Genomic DNA, 23,029 nt, shown 5'->3' with positions numbered 1-23,029 from the left:
TGACTTTAAAGCATAACCAACCATGCATCAATATAGCTCTTGTCTCAAAGTAGGTGTACTGTCACCACCTGTCACATCACGCCTTGACTTATTTGGAGTTTTTTGCTGTTTTCCTGTGTGTAGTGTTTTAGTTCTTGTCTTGCGCTCCTATATCGGAGGCTTTTTTTCTGTCTTTGGTATTTTCCTGTAGCAGTTTCATGTCTTCCTTTGAGCGATATTTCCCGCATCTACTTTGTTTTAGCAATCAAGAATATTTCAGTTGTTTTTATCCTTCTTTGTGGTGTCATTGTTGATTGTCATGTCATGTTCGGATGTACATTGTGGACGCCATCTTTGCTCCACAGTAAGTCTTTGCTGTCGTCCAGCATTCTGTTTTTGTTTACTTTGTAGCCAGTTCAGTTTTAGTTTCGTTCTGCATAGCCTTCACCTAGCTTCAATGCCTTTTCTTAGGGACTCTCACCTTTTGTTTATTTTTGGTTTAAGCATTAGACACTTTTTTACCTGCACACTGCCTCCCGCTGTTTCCGACATCTACAAAGCAATTAGCTACCGGCTGCCACCTACTGATATGGAAGAGTATTACACGGTTACTCTGCCGAGCTCTAGACAGCACCGACACTTAACAACAACACATCATTTGCAGATTATAATTACTGGTTTGCAAAAAATATTTTTAACCCAAATAGGTGGAATTAGATAATATCTCACGGCACAGTGGTTGAAAAACACTGACTTAGATGCACTGAATCCAGCATGACAGTAACAAAGTTCATATGACATGGAAGTGTGGTGCACTTAAGTCCCAGTCAGCTCTGACCCCATGCTGACACTTCGGAGGCGCTGGGGCTCAATAGATGGCACAGTGAGGAAGGACATCGTGTGCTGACCCAAAGAAGGTTGGGCAAAGGCGGGCACCACTCTGTGGTGGTTGATGATGGGCTGGGAGCTGCAGTGCTCCAGACGAGAGGAAGACGGGTGAAATAGGAAAGCAGAATGATGTTGGGGGGTAATGGGAATGGCGGAGTCCGGTGGAGTCTCTCCAGAGGGAAAACTGACCTCAGTTTTCTCTTCTTCCTCCTCTCTGGTGTGGCTTTCTTCCCCGATGCTCTGATCCACCTGCCTGGTGGTGTCTGCTGCTTGTCCATGGAAATCAATGTCCAGCAGAGGCACTCTGGCGCTCTTCTCCTCCCTGAAACTGCAAATCGTGCTCTGGGTGTCCTGACCCAGTCCAGAAGGCAAAGACCCTCCTTTGCCGATCTTGCAACTCTCGCTGTCGTCGTCGTCGCTGTTGCACGGGTCGGTGTTGGGGGAGTGGTGCAGACGCTGCAGCTGGGCCGAGGTGCGTCGCAGGGCTCCGCCCATGAGGCCGGTGGGCGAGGGGGCCGCGTTCAGGAGCCGGTTGAAGAGAGCCATGTTGGGGTGGCGGCTGACTGTCTCCTCCATGTTCTCAGCGATCTCCTCCAGGGGCTGGAAGTGCATCTCCTCTTTGGGGATCCTGTCAGAAAGAACAGACAGTTCTCAGATCAGCACTGACGTTGTTGTTCGCTCATTGCGTATCAGGACTTGATAATGTTTTATTAAGTCACATTATGAGAGAAGAGTGATAAAACATTTTTTTCCAGATGTGTTCCCATTTCTTCAAGTTACCAAAACGTCTGGGAACGACTCTACAAACTCAGTGGTTCTCAAACTTTTTTCACCTAGTACCACCCTCGGAAAAAAACGTGGCTCTCCAAGTACCACAGTGATGACCAACAATAAAGTACAGTGGCGTAGTAGGCCTGAATATTCATTCAAATCAAGGCAGATGTTTTATTTAACAAGTATATTTAGTATTTTGGCCATTGTAACATTCATTACACACAGTTGGAACACTGTGTTTAGAAATAGAAAAATAAAACATTGTACTTTAATCAAGTGATTCTTTAGTGTACCACTAGATGGAGCCCACTAGTGGTACACGTACCACATTTTGAGAATCCCTTCTTATACACCTTTCAAATTGTGCGTGGCAGGTCCAACATCAATGTTGACGATACAAATGTTTTTATATCAGGGCCCGGGGAGTCCTAAGTGAGTCCTAAGCTTGTTTTTTATTGTGGCACATTATGGAAATAAAACTAAACCAAAAAAAAAACCCGGCATAAATGGGAAAAATAGAGCAAAAAGACACAGTGTAGAGAAAAAAACCTAAACATTTGCTACTAATAACTTAACTAAACTTAACAAGTATAGAAGTATATCAAAGTGGCCCCGCAGCATGATGTTTTACTCATTTTATACCACAAAGACTTCAAAGTAGACACTAGATGACAGTAAAAAAAAAAAAACTGTACTGTTTTCATTCCATCCATCCATCCATTTTCTACCGCTTGTCCCTTTTAGAGGTCGCGGGGGGTGCTGGAGCCTATCTCAGCTGCATTCGGGCGAAAGGCGGGGTACACCCTGGACACGTCGCCACCTCATCACATGGCCGACAGTTTTAATTCATTATAGCTAAAAATAGTAGTAATTAATTTTAATTACAGAAAATGTATTTTACGCATTTGTGAACTATTGATCGATCTTTAGCTGTAATTTTTGTTGTTAAATGACAGGAGAGATTATCATCACACTTCAACATCTCTGTCATGTAAATGCTGCCTCTTTGCTAGGTCAGCATGGCAAATGAAAATCTGTTAATTGCCTTACCTTTAATAAATAAAGCTTGAGTAAATATGTATATTTATGTACTATATTACCCCAAATCAGTCTAAACTACGCGTGAGGAAAACAATTGATTAGTAATCTGTTTCAAAAGGTGCGACAAAGACAGAATCGTATGAAAATTAAATTAAAAAAATAATGCAAATCCATTTAATGCGTTCAGACCCCCAAAATGATTGACAATAAAACAAAGCTACATACGTATAAATGATGAATAAAATGGAAAAATAAACATTTAACATCACTTTTATCTTTATTGAAGACTCCTGTTGACAAAGACGGCGATGAGCAGTGAGGTAGGAGAAGAGAGCCACAAGTTCTTTCTTGCGGTTTCTCACCTTCTTTATCAAAGTGCTAGTATTTGCAACTTTCTTTGGCCCCATGGTGGGTTATTTTGCAGTCGTACTCAATTAAAAAAAAAAAAGCACAGAGACTGACTTACAAACACGTGGGGTTATTTGTTTGAGCACTCGATTCCAAAAAATTATCTGCTGGCAAACAGATTAGTTTGTTAGGCTGCGTACAATGTTTAGTCGTACGATAACCACATTTTCATCAGAAACTGAAGAGTGGGGCATACAAAACCCAAGTTGCCACTTTACAGTAAACGGACACATCCTATAGAAAGTCTGTAGAAAGTTTTTACAATCACACATTCTGTTCTTGAAAAGTCAACCGGCCCCAATACTTTAATCCTGTGTGGATTTTCCCACAAAGTGAGTTAATTCACATTGAAATGTAAAAATGTGATGACGAGGACAATGCCACTCACGCCATGTCGAAAGTGGAGCCCTGAAAGGAGGGTTTGCGAAGGACAAAGAGGGTTGCAGCTGTGTAGGGAGGTCTGGGGTTCGAGTCATTCCAGTAGCGGTCCCGTTCAATCATTGGCACATCTCCATACATCTCATCCACCGCCATCATGGACACCTGCAAAGTGAAGCGAACACACACACACACACACACACACACACACACACACACACGCACATGCACGCACGCACGCACGCACACACACACACACACACACATCTACAATAAAGAGAAATTGAAACTAAACATGTTTATAATTTTGTTGCATTATACTGTCACAGGCCACAACATTAGGGACAGCTGCATTATCTTTCTTTCAACACAACAACGTTTATTTTAAATATTAGAGTCAATCTGGCTTTGATACTACCTCTGATCGTGGAATATTGATGGACATGCCCGGAAAAAAGGCGGAAAAATTCATTCTGACTTGAACTATCAAAAAATAGCTTTATGAGCTCCAATACTGTATAACAGACCTGGGCAAATTAAGGCCACATGCGGCTCGTTAAGTTTTTCAATCTGACCCGCCGGACATTCCCAAATAATTTTTTTAGATCTTCAAGATGGAAACTGTAGCTGCCATTATGATGTACAGTGATGTTTTCAAATGACCGTACCTTAGTGGTTAGTGTGTCCGCCCTGAGATCGGTAGGTTGTGAGTTCAAACCCCGGCCGAGTCATACCAAAGACTATAAAAATGGGAGCCATTACCTCGCTGCTTGGCACTCAGCATCAAGGGTTGGAATAGGGGGTTAAATCCCCAAAAATGATTCCCGGGTGCAGCCATCGCTGCTGCTCACTGCTCCCCTCACCTCCCAGGGGGTGATCAAGGGTCATGGGTCAAATGCAGAGAATAATTTCGCCACACCTAATGTGTGTGTGTGACAATCATTGGTACTTTAACTTTAAAAAGTATTTCAATGGTTGGAATCTGCGCTTTTGCATGATATACTAGATACTATGGTAACCTAATTAGTTACTATGGTAATCTAATTAGTTACTATGGTAATCTAAGTCACAGCAGCTCAGACGAGGCACCAAGCAGTGTGGGTGGGGAGTGTTTCCAGAGCAGCTAGCCTGAAATGCGGGTGTCAAGATTTTTACAACAAAGGTTTGAAGCTTAGTGATATATCAGATTGGGTTGGTTTTTACCCATCGCGTTAATATTTCGCTGTTTATTGCATTTTTGTTGCGTTTCGCTTGATTGTAAAATATGTTGATGGAGAGGGGGTGAGACGTTCATATGTTGTCAATATTCAGTGTTTTATCGTTCATAGATAATATTGTAAATCCCACATTCTTTATTATCATGTAAATTCTGGGTGTCTCATTCAGTAAAAATATTTCAAATTCCATTCCGTTTTATTAAGGTGGTCTGTCATAACGTTTTTAGCATTCAATCAGACATTATTGTGAGGTTTTGTATTAGTGTTCCTAAAAATCAGATATACCGGCCCCCAGACACATTTTTTTTCTGTAAATGTGGCCCCCCGAGTCAAAATAATTGCCCAGGCCTGCTGTATAACATGTGAATCTAACTTAAGAAACATCCATCCCATCCATCCATTTTCTACCGCTTATTCCCTTCGAGGTCGCGGGGGGCGCTGGAGCATATCTCAGCTACAATCGGGCGGAAGGCGGGGTACACCCTGGACAAGTCGCCACCTCATCCCAGGGCCAACACAGATAGACAGACAACATTCACACTCACATTCACACACTAGGGCCAATTTAGTGTTGCCAATCAACCTATCCCCAGGTGCATGTCTTTGGAGGTGGGAGGAAGCCGGAGTACCCGGAGGGAACCCACGCAGTCACGGGGAGAACATGCAAACTCCACACAGAAAGATCCCAAGGCCGGGATTGAACTCACGGCTACTCAGGACCTTTGTATTATGAGGCAGACGCACTAACCCCTCTGCCACCGTGCTGCCCACTTAAGAAACAACCACATTAATTGTATGTTTTTCTCAACAGTTAATTTGGACCTCTTACTCTATTTGTGTTATTAATGTGCTATTTTAAAATGTAAATGTAATCAGATTAATTATGATGAAAAATGCATCCCCATTAATGCTCTGACATGAATATTGTAAGGAACTAACAAGTTTGGAGAAGGTACAGGTGTGCCTAAAAAAGTATCTCATTATAATTAAATTGTATTATCTCCCAAGGATGTGTCCTTTCACCCTTACTTTGTATTATGTTTACTGATGAATGCAGGAGTAGGCAGGAGGACAGCTATATATGATTCAATTATCTGATGACACAGCGCTGCTGTCCCTCCTCTATGGTTCACAATCAAAGTTAAGAGCACCCTAACGGATTTTATCTCCTGGTGTGACTTTTTGGATTTAAATGTACCTAAAACCAACTAATTAATTATTGATTTGATGGCTGCTGGTTAGCGCCTTGCATGGCAGCTCCCGCCATCAGTGTGTGAATGTGTGTGTGAATGGGTGAATGTGGAAATACTGTCAAAGCGCTTTGAGTACCTTGAAGGTAGAAAAGCGCTATACAAGTATAACCCATTTATCATTTATTATTTTAGATGTAAAAAGGACATTTCTACAGAGTGCATCATACATAACAAAAAAGTTGACATTGTTTTATCATATAAATACTTGGGGACCTTTTTGAGGACTAGCTGAAGTTTGATGTGAACACAGATTTTATAGTGAAGCGAGCACAACAGAGAATTCATCTTCACAGGAAACTAAATTATTTCTCTGTCAGGCTTGTTATACTCTGTCCTTTTTATCAAACATTTATTGAGAGTCTCATGTGTTTTTCTTTTATTTGTTGGTTTTACTGTCTTTCAGTTAAAGACCGAAACAGCCTGACTAGTATTGTTAAGTCTTGCTCTAAGATTACCAGAGTAAAACTAAGGGACTTAAATGTCTTCTGCAACAGCAAATCCTCCGAAAAGCAAAGAGCATTTTAGCCTCCCTGAGCGATGTTGTGTTGTATTGTTGTACTGTTTATGTATTTTTTGACTATTTATTTATTGTGGGCCATGTGTAGGCTTTGCGAACCACGACAACCTGCTGTTCAAAATGAATTGCCCCTTGAGGGATTAATAAAGTTGTCAAGCGGTAGAAAATGGATGGATGGATGGATGGATGGATGGATGGATGGATGAAATTGAATCAAAAATCAACACTATGAGGAAACAATAAAATGACCAACCTGGAAATTTCTGTCAATCAACCAATTTGTTTCGAAGTCGTCGTCATCTTCTCCAAAAGGGTTGATCAGCTGCTCTGCAACCTTTTAGAGAGACAAAAATGCCAGTAAAATATAATGCTTTATTTTTTTTTAATGTGGTACAGTAAACCCTGGTTTTCACTGTTAATTGGTTCCAGGGCTGACCGTAGCCGATGAATTATCCGCAAAGTAGAAATGATCAATTACAAATATTTTTTTATAGCTAGAGCTCCTTTAATTCAATATAGTAATGCTGCCTGACGCTAAGCCAATCAGTGGCCATTCTTAGGCTTGAATATATATATATATATATATATATATATATATATATATATATATATATATATATATATATATATATATATATATATATATATATATATATATATATATATATATATATATATATATACAGTACAGGCCAAAAGTTTGGACACACCTTCTCATTTCGATGTGTTTTCTATATTTTCATGACTATTTACATTTTAGATTGTCACTGAAGGCATCAAAACTATGACACCTGTGAAGTGAAAACCATTTCAGGTGACTACCTCTTGAAGCTTATTGAGAGAATGCCAAGAGTGTGCAAAGCAATAATCAGAGCAAAGGGTGGCTATTTTGAAGAAACTAGAATATAAAACATGTTTTCAGTTATTTCACCTTTTTTTGTTAAGTCCATAACTCCACATGCGTTCATTCATAGTTTTGATGCCTTCAGTGACAATCTACAATGTACACTACCGTTCAAAAGTTTGGGGTCACCCAAACAATTTTGTGGAATAGCCTTCATTTCTGAGAACAAGAATAGACTGTCGAGTTTCAGATGAAAGTTCTCTTTTTCTGGCCATTTTGAGCGTTTAATTGACCCCACAAATGTGATGCTCCAGAAACTCAATCTGCTCAAAGGAAGGTCACTTTTGTAGCTTCTGTAACGAGCTAAACTGTCTTCAGATGTGTGAACATGATTGCACAAGGGTTTTCTAATCATCAATTAGCCTTCTGAGCCAATGAGCAAACACATTGTACCATTAAAACACTGGAGTGATAGTTGCTGGAAATGGGCCTCTATACACCTATGTAGACATTGCACCAAAAACCAGACATTTGCAGCTAGAATAGTCATTTACCACATTAGCAATGTATAGAGTGTATTTTTTTAAAGTTAAGACTAGTTTAAAGTTATCTTCATTGAAAAGTACAGTGCTTTTCCTTCAAAAATAAGGACATTTCAATGTGACCCCAAACTTTTGAACGGTAGTGTAAATAGTCATGAAAATAAAGAAAACAAATTGAATGAGAAGGTGTGTCCAAACTTTTGGCCTGTACTGTATACAAACAGTAGATAGATAGATAGAACAGGCTTTTAAAAAAAGTTTTTAAATCTGTGATAGAGAGAGCCACAAACTTTAAATCATGATGGGGCATGGGATAAGTGTATTTCTGTACAATTATTCATCTTGATTTTTTAATGTAATACTTAATCAATTAATTTAGAGCAAACACCAACTGACCTTGAGCCAGCCCGCGTAAAAGAAGAACTGCAGTAAGGTGAAGATCGGCACGTAGAGGTCCAGGTCGTGCCCTGGATAACCTTGTTCAGGATCCAGGAACTGACGACCAATTAGACACACCAGGAAAAAACTATACACGGCCAAAGTCGCCACCTTTAGGACAGATAGGGGAAAGAAAAGATGACAATTGTCCGATTACTTTCTTTAGTAAATGTCATTGTATTGATCAAACAATAAGACTAAATAGCCTTTTTAAGTAGTTTGATTCCTGTATGAGACAGATTGTGCATGTGGACATACTGTAATGCTGAGGAAAAGTTGTTATGATTTGCATGAGCTCCACAGCTTTGAATATGTTCCTCATCACAAACCATTTTTTCATCCTCCCATACAGTTTATTCAATTTCATACTCAAGGTCACCCCAGGCTAAATTGGGGCACTTAGCAGCTTTTCCATATTTTCATAGATAAATGTGCACTGTTTAGATATTATTTTAACATCCTTGCCTGGCGGTATACAAATTCTGCTTCAGTATGGTGCAAATACGCTCAAATTGTTGGGTTGGGTTCAGAATCTGTCGTGTTTTTTTATAATTTTTTTCTTCAATTCAATGACTATCATCCACATTTTATTCTCAGTGTCATTCACAGTCACTTTCTTCCTTCCCATGGTCGGATAACAAATTAATGTTGATCTCTAGCTATAAGATAATGCAAAGGAGTAAGACCAATTGTTTGTGGCAATGTGGCTATCACAGCTCTTATCTCAACACACTCTTAAATTGAGGTTCCAATGTATACTCATATCAGTGACAGAACAGAAAGAGGCTTGGAATACGTTTTTGTTAAAATTTCATATGAAGCATCCTGACATTTTACATCTATTTACATTTCTTCACGCAAAACCATCACAGATGTTGGCTTTTGAACTTTGCGCCTATACAGTCAGGATGGTTCTTTTCCTCTTTGGTCCGGAGGACACAACGTCCACAGATTCCAAAAACAATTTGAAATGTGGACTCGTCAGACCACACAACACTTTTCCACTTTGCATCAGTCCATCTTAGACGACCTCGGACCCAGCGAAGCCAGTAGCGTTTCTGGGTGTTGATAAATGGCTTTCACTTTGCATAACTTGGACTTACGGATGTAGCGACGATCTGTAGTTACCGACAGTGGTTTTATGAAGTGTTCCTGAGCCCATGTGGTGATATCCTTTACACACTGATGTCAGTTTTTGATGCAGTACCGCCTGAGGGATCGAAGGTCACGGGTATTCAATGTTGGTTTTCGGCCTTGCAGTGATTTCTCCAGATTCTCTGAACCTTTTGAGGATATTGCTCCCTAGATTCCTTGCAATAGCTCGTTGAGAAATGTTGTTCTTAAACTGTTTGACAATTTGCTCTCGCATTTGTTCACAAAGTGGTGACCCTCGCCCCATCCTTGTTTCATGGAAGCTGCTTTTATACCCAATCATGGCACCCACCTTTTCCCAATTAGCCTGTTCACCTGTGGCATGTTCCAAATAAGTGTTTGATGAGCATTCTTCCACTTTCTCAGTCTTTTTTGCCACTTGTGCCAGCTTTTTTGAAACATGTTGCAGGCATCAAATTCCAAATGAGCTAATATTTGCAAAAAATGACAACTTTTTCCAATTCGAACGTTAAGTATCTTGTCTTTGCAGTCTATTCAATTGAATATAGGTTGAAAAGGATTTGCAAATCATTGTATTATGTTTTTATTTACGATTTACACAACGTGCCAACTTCACTGGTTTTGGGTTTTGTATATACACTATATATATATATATATGTAAATATACTGTATATATATATATATATATATATATATATATATATATATATATATATATATATATATATATATATATATATATACAGTATATTTACATATATATATATATATATACAGTATATTTACATATATATATATATATATATATATATATATATATATATATATATATATATATATATATATATATATGTATATATATATACACTACCGTTCAAAAGTTTGGGGTCACATTGAAATGTCCTTATTTTTGAAGGAAAAGCACTGTACTTTTCAATGAAGATAACTTTAAACTAGTCTTAACTTTAAAGAAATACACTCTATACATTGCTAATGTGGTAAATGACTATTCTAGCTGCAAATGTCTGGTTTTTGGTGCAATATCTACATAGGTGTATAGAGGCCCATTTCCAGCAACCATCACTCCAGTGTTCTAACGGTACAATGTGTTTGCTCATTGGCTCAGAAGGCTAATTGATGATTAGAAAACCCTTGTGCAATCATGTTCACACATCTGAAAACAGTTTAGCTCGTTACAGAAGCTACAAAACTGACCTTCCTTTGAGCAGATTGAGTTTCTGGAGCATCACATTTGTGGGGTCAATTAAACGCTCAAAATGGCCAGAAAAAGAGAACTTTCATCTGAAACTCGACAGTCTATTCTTGTTCTTAGAAATGAAGGCTATTCCACAAAATTGTTTGGGTGACCCCAAACTTTTGAACGGTAGTGTGTACTTATATATATATATATATATATTAGGGCTGTCAAAGTTAACGCGATAATAACACGTTAACTATGAATTTCAATAAAGGCATTAATTTTTTTAGCAGGCGATCAACGCCAACACTTCCTTTTTGACTCTCGGGCCACGCCGTAGCGGGGGAACTTGGCTGAAGTTCACTTGCTACTGATGATTTACGAGCGAGCAGAAAGGGACTATTGGAAATATTGTGTAAATTATTTTATAAAATGTTCTGGTCGAGTCCTCAATTACAACATGATTAGCAGGCTCAATATTACATTTTATTAATTAATAGAGCAATATGTTCACCCACCCCCAAAAATTATCTGTCAAGGGTACACTTATATTTGATGGAAAATGATACCTTGTGTACATGTCATATAAAAGGTGAGAGCTTTACCTGAGTGTAGACCAAAGGAACGCTGATCATGTCATAGTGAAACAGCATGCTGCATTTTCCCCGGAATCCATTCAGCTCCTGTTGAAAAACATGAACAATGCTGCTTGAGGTCACATCACAACATTGGTCCTCACAGTGTGTGTGTGTACATGTCTGTGTGTGAGAGAGAGAGAGGGATGGCAAACCTCCAGTAGCAACTTGAGCGTATGATCATCTTTGATCCGGCCCTCACAGCGGGCCACAGCAGCCAGGTTGGTGAACCACACACAAGGGATCCAGTATTTGTTATACGGAGAGTGAAGGCCTTCAAACTTCTTGCGCTCCTCTCTGGTCATGAACCCTGCATAGTTTTTAGTAGCCAGTAAAAAAGTTGATTTAGTTTTGGACACGATACAGGGCCTTGATCACCACCTCTGTCCTAGTTTATCCCAAAAGTGTTGAGGTCAGGGCTCTCAAGTCCTTACACGCCAAATGTATCCTTGCAAGCCTTGCTTTGTGCACTGAGGCACAGCCATGTTGGACTAGAAAAAGAGTTGAAAACATAATAATAATTTACTTATGTGTTAGTAAGATGAGGAAAACGGAGGCCAGGGTCAACCCCTGAAGAGTTTGAAGTGAATTAATGAACTCATATCATGTTTTGCTTATGGTGAAGATTTACATCCAACTTGGAGAAAGCAAACCACCAAGTTTAATTAAACAGTGGTATTTCAGTTTTAGCACATAAGATAAGGGCCCTTAGTTTGATAATCGCAGGTGGATTAGATCACTTCTTGTAGGAAAAGAGGCTCTAATTGGGACTTCGGAATGCAAAAGTAATAGCCGTATCATTGAGAAGAGACTACCTGTCTAGTTCCAAGCCAACATTTAAGTTATGACTTAAAGCAGTTGTTTCTTTCTTTCTTTCTTTCTTTAGTTTATTTCGAACATGAACACACTTACAGTATAATACATCACACAGTTTCATATCATTTCACTTTACGTCATGTCCGAAAAGGAGTAGGAAGAAGCAAAGCTTATTTAATCCTACCCCTTTCCCACTTCAGAGTGTTTACAAATATATACATTCATTTACTGGCCTGTTTTCCAGACACTTACACACAAACATCTCCTTTCATGGTCAGGATGTGCTCTCCTGACTTAGCACACACACAGAGAGACAGGAAGGAGGAATATAAAACTGATGTTTTGGCTTCTCCAAGTTAGGAGAGACATATCTTTTTGACTTTCTCCTCCAGGCGCTGCGGCCCTGAGTAATGACACTCGCTTGTAATAAAGCAACTTGAATGAATTAAATAAGTTTATTTTGGTCATATAATCTATCTGAACTTTTGGTTCAGTAAAGCGTCTCCGACGTCTCTTTTGATCCAGCCGCACTGCCGTGTCATCCTTTTGTCCGGACGAGGATGACAAGACCGGAAACACACTTCATTACACTGTAAATGAATTGCCACTTGCCGAGGGTGAAAATTACATTTTTAGAAATGTTCCTATTTTTAGGAATTATTTACTTATTTTTAGTTATTTTACTTTACATCATAATCTTAATTTTAGCATTAATGATTATATTGCATCTATTATAGTTTAATAAATATCAAAATTGAGAAAATAACTATTCAAATAATATATATTGGTTTTCCCCACATAGAAAATATTGTTTAAAGATTCTGCGACATCCCGAGGATGCTTAATTTAAAAATTGCAAGTTGAATAATGCTTGTTTTCAGAATAAAATACTTATTTTTGTCTTAAAAGTCCTGCTAATTTCTAAATATAGAAATCTTAATTTAGGATATGTTATCATTTAAAATTAACAAGCTGCATGGATAGACAACTTCACTAGTTTTTAGTGTTTTTTTCTTAAAATCTAGTTTTTTATCTTATATTTTGTCAGCTTTTTTTGCAGTGTACTTTAGTCCATCAAATACAACTCTCCAAAATCTAAACTTTGATTTCAACAGGACTTGCAAAAGAAGATTACAACGCTGCTGCTTTGTCACAGAGCCGATAACATTTTTATTTTTTTAATCAGCCATACATTTCAAGATGTGCCTGTCCTTGTGTTGTGCTGTCTCTCTCGTGCAGTGCATGTACTTCTCTCAATGATAATAATGCAGAAAATAATGTGCAGTTCTTTAAAAGTTATCATGCAGATCATCCGCATGCTCACCTGCCTCCACCACGTGGTCTATGGTGGGGAAGCGCTTGAAGACCGCCGTGCTGACAGATCTGAGGATGAGCAGGGCCGACAGACTGGCGTAGCGCATCATGGTGCGTCTGAGCAGCCGGCCCCGCTCATCACTGCCCTGGAGGCCCCCCGAGAGGACACACATGAGCCGGTCGGGGAGTGGGATGCTGGTGTACTGGTTCCACCAGCGGTTTACCACCAAGGTCACGTAGAAGCCTGCCAACAGCGATGGAGGGGAAGACATTAGTTGTGGGGATACACAGTTTAATAATGTACATCCTGCCATCTAGTGGACGAGCATTGAATTGTTCTGCCTGTCACTATACTTGCATAGCTAGACGAACAAAGTTACGTTATTTATAGTAAATACGTAATCATTTTCTGACCAAATAAGTGGATCATTTCCCACGGCACACCTGATGATCTCTCGCAACATGTGAAAAATTCACAAAGTGTAATATCAAGGAGTTAGTTGTAGCTATAACATCTAGACTTCTTGGAATACTTTTTACAAGTTGTTTAAGTGTGTCCATTGATATTGTTATCCATGTGTGAGGTCAGAGGTCACTGATGGTGCGTCATATCTGCTCTAGTTCATCACAAAGGTGTGCGAATGCTCAAGTTTTTTCCCTGATAAACGTATGCATACCTTTATGGACCTGGCTATGTGCCCTGGACCTCTTCTCACATATATGGAAGTACGTTAACTAAAAAGTGTCCCAACTTAGGAAGCTTTTGAGATAAAAGCCTTCTCTTTGTTAATTGTTAAGCAAAAATTTGAGTTACAAGCATGGTAGGGCTGGGCGATTATAAGATCAGGATCGCAATTAATTTGAGTTCAATCACGGTGATCAGCTCTTAGCATATTTCCTCAATAAAACATGGCGGAAATTTCTGTTAAGTTACCAAAGTAGTAAACAGTAGGGAAGCAACATTAGTATAATCCTGTGTGTGTCTTTGAAAGTGTGTGTATTTGTGTGTGTTTGTGTGAAAGTGTGTCAGGCTCGTCACAATGTAATCAATGTTCAGTCAGCGTTGTTCCTCTGCCCTTTACACAGCTGGATTTACAGCCCAGACGAATAGAAAAAAGAAATATGACTAACACTAGCCTAGTGAGACACTTTACTTTCACGGCGTGGCGAAGTTGGTAAGAGTGGCTGTGCCAGCAATCGGAGTGTTGCTGGTTACTGGGGTTCAATTCCCACCTTCTACCTTCCTAGTCACGTCCGTTGTGTCCTTGGGCAAGACACTTCACCCTTTGCCTCTGATGGCTGCTGGTTAGCGCCTTGCATGGCAGCTCCCGCCATCAGTGTGTGAATGTGTGTGTGAATGGGTAAATGTGGAAATACTGTCAAAGCGCTTCGAGTACCTTGAAGGTAGAGAAGCACTATACAAGTATAACCCATTTATCATTTATCATTACTATCTGCTGCAGCTCACCAGTAATCCTGCCCTGAATGCAGACTTGCAGGCACTCACAGAATATCTATGGTCCCGATTAGGAGAATCACAAATGTAATCAGAAAAAATCAGAAAAAGCCATTTTTATATTGAAATATTTCTTAATCATACTTTTTGCGTATGTGTCTGCAAAGATTTAACTCCTCTGATATGACATGTACTAACAAGTCTGCAAACACTTTTTGTTCAAATCATTTTTGAGGATGTGGATAAAAAAAATGTGTTCCTAAAATAATCATTAAACATGATTTATGTGTTGGTACACATTATTTTAAAGTGCCTCAAATTCAAACTGCACTTAAATGTATTTTCATTTAATATAAGATACATAGAAGTACTGATGTATACAAGTAATTAAAGAATACAAATAATAATAATTTATCACTTAAGAGTGTTGTTTAAAATAAAAGTCTTAAAGTATTCAGTACAACAATTATACTTTGTTTACTGCAGAATGTTTGTGATGACAAGCAAAAAAAAAAAAAAACAGACAAAAAAAAAGTTTTTCTCTTGACCCCCACAAAACATACCAAAAAAGCTCTAAAACCAGGTACAGACCATAGTGTGGGTTACCTGTAATGTTATACCTCTAGTAAACACCAACATATACAGCTATATGAACAAAATGACAGTTGTCAGCATATACTACCTCAATCAAACATGGTGGAAATGTTTGTTTCAATATACTGCAGTAGTAAACAGTAGGGATGCAGTATAATCCTGCACTGGACAATTTGCTTTAATAATGAAAAATATATATATTATTGATATGAATCGAGATCGGATGATATGAAAAATGTAATTGTCACCCAGCCCTTTTAGTTGGTGTAGCAAATGCCACAGTAAACCTCGTAAGATCGCCCAAAACACAAGGTCAGTGGTCTAATCTCAGCAGCGAACATATATCCATGAAAATATGGAATAGCGGCTGTTGGTGTGTTTTACTGAGAAGCATTTGCAAGGAGATACCGTGGAAGTCCATTCTCCAAGGTAAATACTGTACATTATTATTACATTAGTTCATATAACTACTGTAGTTATATGTAGTACAGTATATTCTATTGCAGTAGTTCTCAAACTTTTTTCACTAAGTACCACCAGAATGACAATATTAAAATATAGTAGGCCTATGTATGCATTAAAAATAAGGCAGAGATAATACTTAACAAGCACTATATATTTAATATTTTTGGCCACTGTAATATTACACACAGTTTGAACAGCAACACTGTGTTTGAATATAGGAAAATAAAACAAGGGTTAATCAAGTGATTATTTGGCCTACTCCTAGATGACGGCCACAGTTTACACTGTTCTTTGTATTGTTATTATACAACATTTCTAATCTAAAAGTTTGTTTTTCTTTTTAAAAGTTATGTTACATGTTAAAATGATGCTGTTTTAGGATGGCCAATCACCAATTACATTAAAATAATTTTAATGGGAAACTTTGATTTGAGATAAGAGCTCTGTCACTGAACCAATTAAGCTCTTAAATTTAGGTACTACGGTCATATATATTTAAAAAAATGTCTTGATAAAATGAAAAATTGAGATCACAGTCTAGTACAACCCATGATTGATTAGTTAATTGATTAAGAAACGCTGATATTGTCATATACTACCTGGCACAGTAGTTAAATTTTCTAAAAGGAATGAGAGAGAGAAAGGGGGAAATCATTTTGGAGGTTCCTTGAAAAAGATTTAACTAATAAAACTAATTATCCTTTCCATCCTTTGTAACTGAGCAACTGTGTGGAACAATTTCCCTTGTGAATCATTAAAGTTTGTCTAAGTCTAGTCTAAATGTAATGCAAGTAATAAACTGTAAACATACTGTATAAATGCCCTGAATCTCAATCTAATTGGGGTAAAATACAGAATAAAGCAATTTTGAAGTCAAATATTACAATTTGATTTGATTTTTATTAAGGATCCCCATTAGCTGGTTGCCACAACAACCCACTAGTATTCCTGGGGTCCACAAACTCAATACAATTACAAGTAAAAGCATATAATTATAACTACACAATACAGAAAAAAAAATAAAAGCATCAATAAGTAAACAAGCAAACAATTTACAGCCACAGAATAATAATTACCATATAAATATAACTACACAATACAAAACCAAACAAAAAATGTCAATACATGTTTTAAAAGCACAATAGACAAGTATACAAAAACTAGTGATATATACCCTACGGAGAGTTGCTAACCCCATTGTCTTTTTTTCCCTATTTGACTCGAACCTGAATGTAAGTTTTGGACTGATCAGAATACATGGAAACAAATCATTCCATATTTTATGTGCAAAATAACAAAATTAGACAGAAATAAATTATTATTTTTTTATATAGATATATTTACTTCTTTACAGATATCTGTCCTGCCTAAGTTAAAGGGGACCTATTATGCAAAACCAACTTTTCTTACCAATTGGCACCGGTTTTTGTGCATTTGTATCTGCATAAGTCCTGAAAATTTGAAACAAAATCATGGAGACACAGCGGAAATATTTATAAAACAATCTTGGCTCCATTCATACTTCCGCCAAACAGCTGTTTGGAATTGGGCCAACTTGTGATGTTGTTTTAATTGGTGACTTCAGTGGATATCTCCATATATCAGACCTGGGCAAATTAAGGCCCAGAGGCCTCCTTTTCAATCTGGCCCACCTTTAGATCTAACAATTGGGAAGGTTTGTGTCATGTTTGTCCTCAAACAAAAAACATAATAAAAAAAATAAAATAACATTTCCCCCATCTTTTTCCATTTCCAATCTTTTTTTAAAATTGCTCCAGGGAGCCACGGGTTGCTGAACCCCGAGCTAGACTAATAAGTCTAGCTACCCAACTAGCTAGCGAGCTAACCGCCGCAAAACAGAGGCAGAGGGAAGACAGCGAAGGAAAAACAAACAGATGCAAGAAAAGTCAAACTGCAAAGAGTTGGATAGGTGAGCGATCACACATTGTTGATTGGCTTAGCATGTGGCTAAATGGAAACTATTGAAATTTTACAGTATATTTTTTGACAAATACTGGACATTTCAGCTCTATACCGGCCTAAAAACTTTTGTGTTTTTTAAAGGCAACCCATCATTTCTTTATCATTGGTGGTCCCAACCTCAATGAGACTTTAATCCTAGCTGTTTCAAGTTTGCCATTGTTAGGTTAGGTCACTTTATAAGTGAATTAAGTGGAGGTAAACGTGTTGTGCAGCCAGCAAGATCAGAACATTCATAAAACATACGGAACAAAGTAACATCTCAGACATTGTTGCTTACCTAGTACAAAAGACATGGGGATGAGACTTGCATAGTAGTTGCAATAAATTGCCAGCTTCTCAAAATACCTCTTCTGATCATCAGGAAGAAAGAATCTACACAAACAAATTTATTAGGATTATAAATGAAACTCGAGGAATTGAAGTCATGAGTAGTTGTTACCTGTATGTGATGCTGATGGCCGTGTACATGGCAAAGAAAGCCAGGAACTCTTTGTATAACACCTTGTAGATGCTGCCTTTCCATGCCAAAAGCAACTTGGAGAAGCCACAGAAGCGAGCGTTGGCGACTCTGGCCGTGTAGGTGACGGTCATTGGGACAGCCAGCATGCACAGCCTCAAAATAAACTGTTTGGAATCACCTTGCTGACACCTGCTTTTGCAGCAAATATTGAAGAATATGGCTATTAATGTCTTAATCATCATTTTATGCCTAATTAGGAAACCTTTAAAATCCTGGGAGATACCAATGTTCCTTCCCTCGTAAACAAGACCCCGAGGTACTTGAACTTCTCCACCTGGGGCAGAATCCCCTCCCCAACCCGGAGATGGCACTCCACCCTTTTCGGGGCCAGAACCGCAGACCCAGACTTGTTGGAAGTGCTGATTTTCATCTCAGTCGCTTCACACTCTCGCTGCGAACCAATCCAGTGAGAGCTGAAAATCCTGGCCAGATGAAGCCAGCAGGACTACACCATTCGCAAAAAAACAGAGACCTAATTCTGTAGCCACATACCCGGATCCCCTCAAGGCCCTGACTAAGCCTAAATTCTGTCCATAAAAGTTGTAAACAGAACCGGTGACAAAGGGCAGCGATGGCGGAGTCCAACCCTCACCATAATCAGGCAGTCGGTTAGCCCATACTCTGAGCACTCTCCACAGGACTTCCCGAGGAACACAGTCAAATGCATTCTCCAAGTCCACAAAACACATGCCAATTCAGAGGCACCGCCACCGAAGACAGTCCCGCAGCATCCAGAGCCTTAGGGAACTCCAGGCAAATCTCATCCCTCCCCGGGGCCCTGCCACCGAGGAACTTCTTAACTTCCTCAGCAACCTCAGCCCCAGAAATAGGAGAGCCCACCACAGAGTCCCCAGGCACTGCTTCCTCATTGGAAGATGTGTAGGTGGGATTTTTGGAGGTCATCAAAGTATTCTTCCCACCGTATCACAACGTCCCGAGTCGAGGTCAATAGCACACCATCCCTATCATACAGTGTATTGAAAGTGCACAGTTTCCCCCAGCTGAGGCGGTAGATAGTGGTCCAGAATGGCTTCTCCGAACTCCTCCCATGTTCGAGTTTTTGCCTCTGCTACCACCAAAGCAGCGCACCACTTGGTCTGCCGGTACCTGTCTGTTGCCTCCGGAGTCTCATGAGCCAAAAGGACCCGGTAGGACTCCTTCATCTTGACGGAATCCCTAACTGCTGGTGTACACCAACGGGTTCTGAAATCACCGCCACGGCAGGCACCGAACACCTAGCCGCCACAGCTCTGAACGACTGCCTCAACAATAGAGGCACGTAATATGGTCCTCTCGGACTCAATGTCCAGCGCTTCCCTCATAACAAGTTCTTCCGGAGGTGGGAATTAAAATTCTCTGACAGGAGACTCTGCCAGACGTTCCCAGGAGACCCTCGTTGTGCGTTTGGGCCTTACAGGTCTGTCTGGAATCCTCCCCCACCATTGGAGCCGACTCACCACCATGTGGTGATCGGTTAAAAGCTCTGCCCCTCTCTTCACCCATTGACTTTATTTTTATGTAATGGAATAATAAAGGCAATTTTTTAGTTTAGTTGGTATTGTTACATTGTCTTAAATTGTTACATTTGTTTACAAATACTTGTAATATATATCCATTCATCCATCCATTTTCTACTGCTTGTCCCTCTCAGGGTCCCGAGGGGTACTGGAGCCTATCCCAGCTGCACTCGGGCGGAAGGCAGGGTACACCCTGGACAAGTCGCCACCTCATCACAGGGCCAACACAGATAGACAGACAACATTCACACTCACATTCACACACTAGGGCCAATTTAGTGTTGCCAATCAACCTATCCCCAAGTGCATGTCTTTGGAGGTGGGTGGAAGCCGCCACTATACGGTCAGTGAGATGTGAGATCAGTGCATATGTTAGTACAAAAATCAATCAATGTTTATTTATATAGCCCTAAATCACAAGTGTCTCAAAGGGCTGAGGCGACTCTGACCGGTGTGCTCTCTCGCAAATTTCACTCTAAAATACAGCCTATAAATGTTCAAAAACATTTCTAGGTGACATTCTGACAATAGAATTGCATTGTGTCCAAACATTGGGGTCTTTTCTTAAAAAAGTTGTGATTATATGAGCGAGTAACGACCTGTGATTAATCACCATGCCTCACAATACGAAGGTCCTGGGTTCGATCCTGGGCTCGGGATCTTCCTGTGTGGAGTTTGCATGTTCTCCCCGTGACTGCGTGGGTTCCCTCCGGGTACTCCGGCTTCCTCCCACATCGAAAGACATTGCACCTGGGGATAGGTTGATTGGCAACACTAAATTGGCCCTAGTGTGTGAATGTGAGTGTGAATGTTGTCTATCTGTGTTGGCCCTGCGATGAGGTGGCGACTTGTCCAGGGTGCACCCCGCCTTCCGCCCAAATGCAGCTGAGATAGGCTCCAGCCCCCCCGCAACCTCAAAAGGGACAAGCGGTAGAATCATGATTAATCATGATTAATCCAAATTCCAAAATGTGATTAATCTGATTTAAAAAACAGTAATTTGACAGCACTAATATAATACATAGCAGGGGTGCAGAAAAAATTGATTCACGTCTGAATCACAATTCTTATTCATCCCGATTCGAAATCGTTCTATAATTTTCAAAAATCGCATTAAAAAAATGTTTTATATATAAAAAATATATAATTTTATACACATTTATAAAAATATACATATATATATATTTATATAAAATACGTATATATATATTTCATAAGGATACATTTTTAAAGGATGTTTTTAAGGTCATTTCCAGGTAACCAAAAGAAGCTTTTCTAATTTGTAACCTGCTATGAAAAAGTTTCATTATAAATATAGCAAAAAATAAATTGCTAAAATCGGTTTAAATTGAGAATAGTGATGAATCGAGAATAGTGATGAATCAAGAATAGTGATGAATCGAGAATCGATTCTGAATCAAATCTTCACCCAAGGAATAGGAATTGGATCGAACTGTTAGGTGTCCATAGAATCACACCCCTAATACATACATATAATACAATTATTTTTGTTTTGCAAAATTCTTCATTTAGTGTTTTATGATGATTATAATCAAGATCAACAAATGAAAAGTAAAAATTGTTCAATAATCTTCAAAATAATTATCGTCAATACGGACGCTATCGTTACTACTCTGGGGATTTGGGGTCAATTTTGAACATCACTCAATTTCCAATGTATGGTAGCTTTCTAAATAAAATACCGGAAATTGTCTTAGTTCTGTTTACTTCCTCGTACAACCAATTAATATTCACTTATCACACGATTTTAAGTAGAAATATCATCTTACCTCTGTAGCTATCCAAAGTTGCATTTCGGTGCGTAATAGTTCCACAGAAGGAAGTGTTCACATGTGGTTGAAGTGTGAGTCGCTGTGCGCAATCCAGTGGTGTTTTGGCTCCTGAGCACATAACTCTATGACATTTACATACATAGCAGTAATCCTCGGTGCGACTAGTGGTCATTGCGCCCCGGGGTAAATCCTGAAAAACGAGGAGGAGCAGCTCGTTATTGCGGCCCCCGACCGGGACAGAACGGCAGGATGATGGAGCGCAAGCGACAGGCCGCAACTACATAACTGGACTGAAACCACAGCAAGTGGACCATGACAAAACTTTGTGTTGAGTGTAATAGCAAAACAAAATTGTTGCTCTTACAGGTTTTTCATCAGACCCTCTAATACATGTAATAAGTTTTTTTTGTTTCAGATTAAGTTCAGCACTCCTTATCTGACAAGGCTGCCTGGTTTGTGTGTGTGTACTTTTCTATATTTAATGCAGTCAAGGTAAAAGTCAGAAGACCACAAAAGCCTCTCAGTTAAAGTAAGTTTATTTAATTACCACTTGCAGCATCATTTAAAAGTAAGTTCATAGAAAACTGAATTTTCACTCAAAATGTTTGACTTTATAGACTGGATTAGCACTAACTGGCTGCTTAAGTATCCATAATCAGAGGCTTGGCTTACAATCCATACTGGGTGTCATTAATGCACTTTTGAGAAGCTGGACATTATGTTCTCAAAAGACAAAATATTCAACAGTTATTGGATTGGGCCTCACGTTGCAAGCCCAGCAAAAGTAAAATAAACTTGCTTTCGACTACCTTTAGCATTTTCCATCATATATGGCCTTTGAATCTCACCATGCTGGCCTGAATAAGTAAGTTGAGTTAAGCGTTAAGGTGTAAGTCTGGAACGCATTAACGGGAACCTACAGTGTTCACAAGATTGCCTTAAATGATAGAAGGCACCATCTGATTTATGTGACATTAAAATCACTATTTACATATTATGTTTATTAATATTTAAAGAAATACCACAACCCTTGCAGCTGTTTTGATACATTGCAATGACATCCAGAAGGCATCTAAATCATACAAGGAAAACTTGCTGGAACACTGGAAGTTCCAACTAACTGTGATCAATAGGTTATAACACCTCAACCTGCTCCATTCTGCACTTCCCTGTGATGTGCATTGTCTGAACTGAGGAAAATATGAAAACAATTAATGACATAATTTTGTGCGGCCACAATGAAGCTGCAAGAATTTGGAGTTAGACAAATACAAAGCACTCACAACTATACAGGCAGGGCCATTTGAAAGCTGTTGGATTCTAGAATAAGAGAACAATGCTACTGG

At 39.1% G+C, this 23,029-nt stretch overlaps 1 protein-coding gene across 3 annotated transcripts; it reads right to left on the bottom strand.

The window, feature by feature from the left end:
* Positions 1 to 157: 157 nt before the first annotated feature.
* best2 (bestrophin 2) lies at positions 158 to 22,069 on the bottom strand. 3 transcript variants are annotated; one of them, XM_062033517.1, is made up of 10 exons: positions 21,681 to 22,069; positions 18,293 to 18,505; positions 18,131 to 18,225; positions 13,366 to 13,599; positions 11,381 to 11,535; positions 11,196 to 11,273; positions 8,238 to 8,390; positions 6,709 to 6,789; positions 3,479 to 3,633; positions 158 to 1,495 (listed from the first exon to the last, which is right to left on the bottom strand). In XM_062033517.1, exons 2-10 carry the CDS (start codon positions 18,457 to 18,459, stop codon positions 796 to 798), a joined length of 1,818 nt encoding a protein of 605 aa, XP_061889501.1. In that variant the 5' UTR covers positions 18,460 to 18,505; positions 21,681 to 22,069; the 3' UTR covers positions 158 to 795. The 3 variants fall into 3 exon arrangements, with proteins under 3 accessions (XP_061889501.1, XP_061889500.1, XP_061889502.1); XM_062033516.1 differs by lacking the exon at positions 21,681 to 22,069 and having other exon boundaries at positions 18,293 to 20,149; XM_062033518.1 differs by lacking the exons at positions 8,238 to 8,390; positions 21,681 to 22,069 and having other exon boundaries at positions 18,293 to 20,149.
* Between the last annotated feature and the right edge of the window lie 960 nt (positions 22,070 to 23,029).

The sequence above is a fragment of the Entelurus aequoreus genome, linkage group LG22 (genome assembly GCF_033978785.1).
Source record: "Entelurus aequoreus isolate RoL-2023_Sb linkage group LG22, RoL_Eaeq_v1.1, whole genome shotgun sequence".
NCBI classification, from domain to species: Eukaryota; Metazoa; Chordata; class Actinopteri; order Syngnathiformes; family Syngnathidae; genus Entelurus; species Entelurus aequoreus.
The sequence above is the reverse complement of the archived record's forward strand: the minus strand, read 5'-3'. Positions and strand labels throughout refer to the sequence as shown.

Bases quoted from the DNA above. Each gene is read 5' to 3' on its own strand.
- best2 (XM_062033516.1), bottom strand. From the start codon at position 18,555: ATGATGATTAAGACATTAATAGCCATATTCTTCAATATTTGCTGCAAA. The intron at 18,226-18,292 runs GTAACAACTACT...TTGTTTGTGTAG, and splicing joins GCCATCAGCATCACATACAG to ATTCTTTCTTCCTGATGATC. The intron at 3,634-6,708 runs GTTGGTCATTTT...TTCACTTTGCAG, and splicing joins TGATTGACAGAAATTTCCAG to GTGTCCATGATGGCGGTGGA.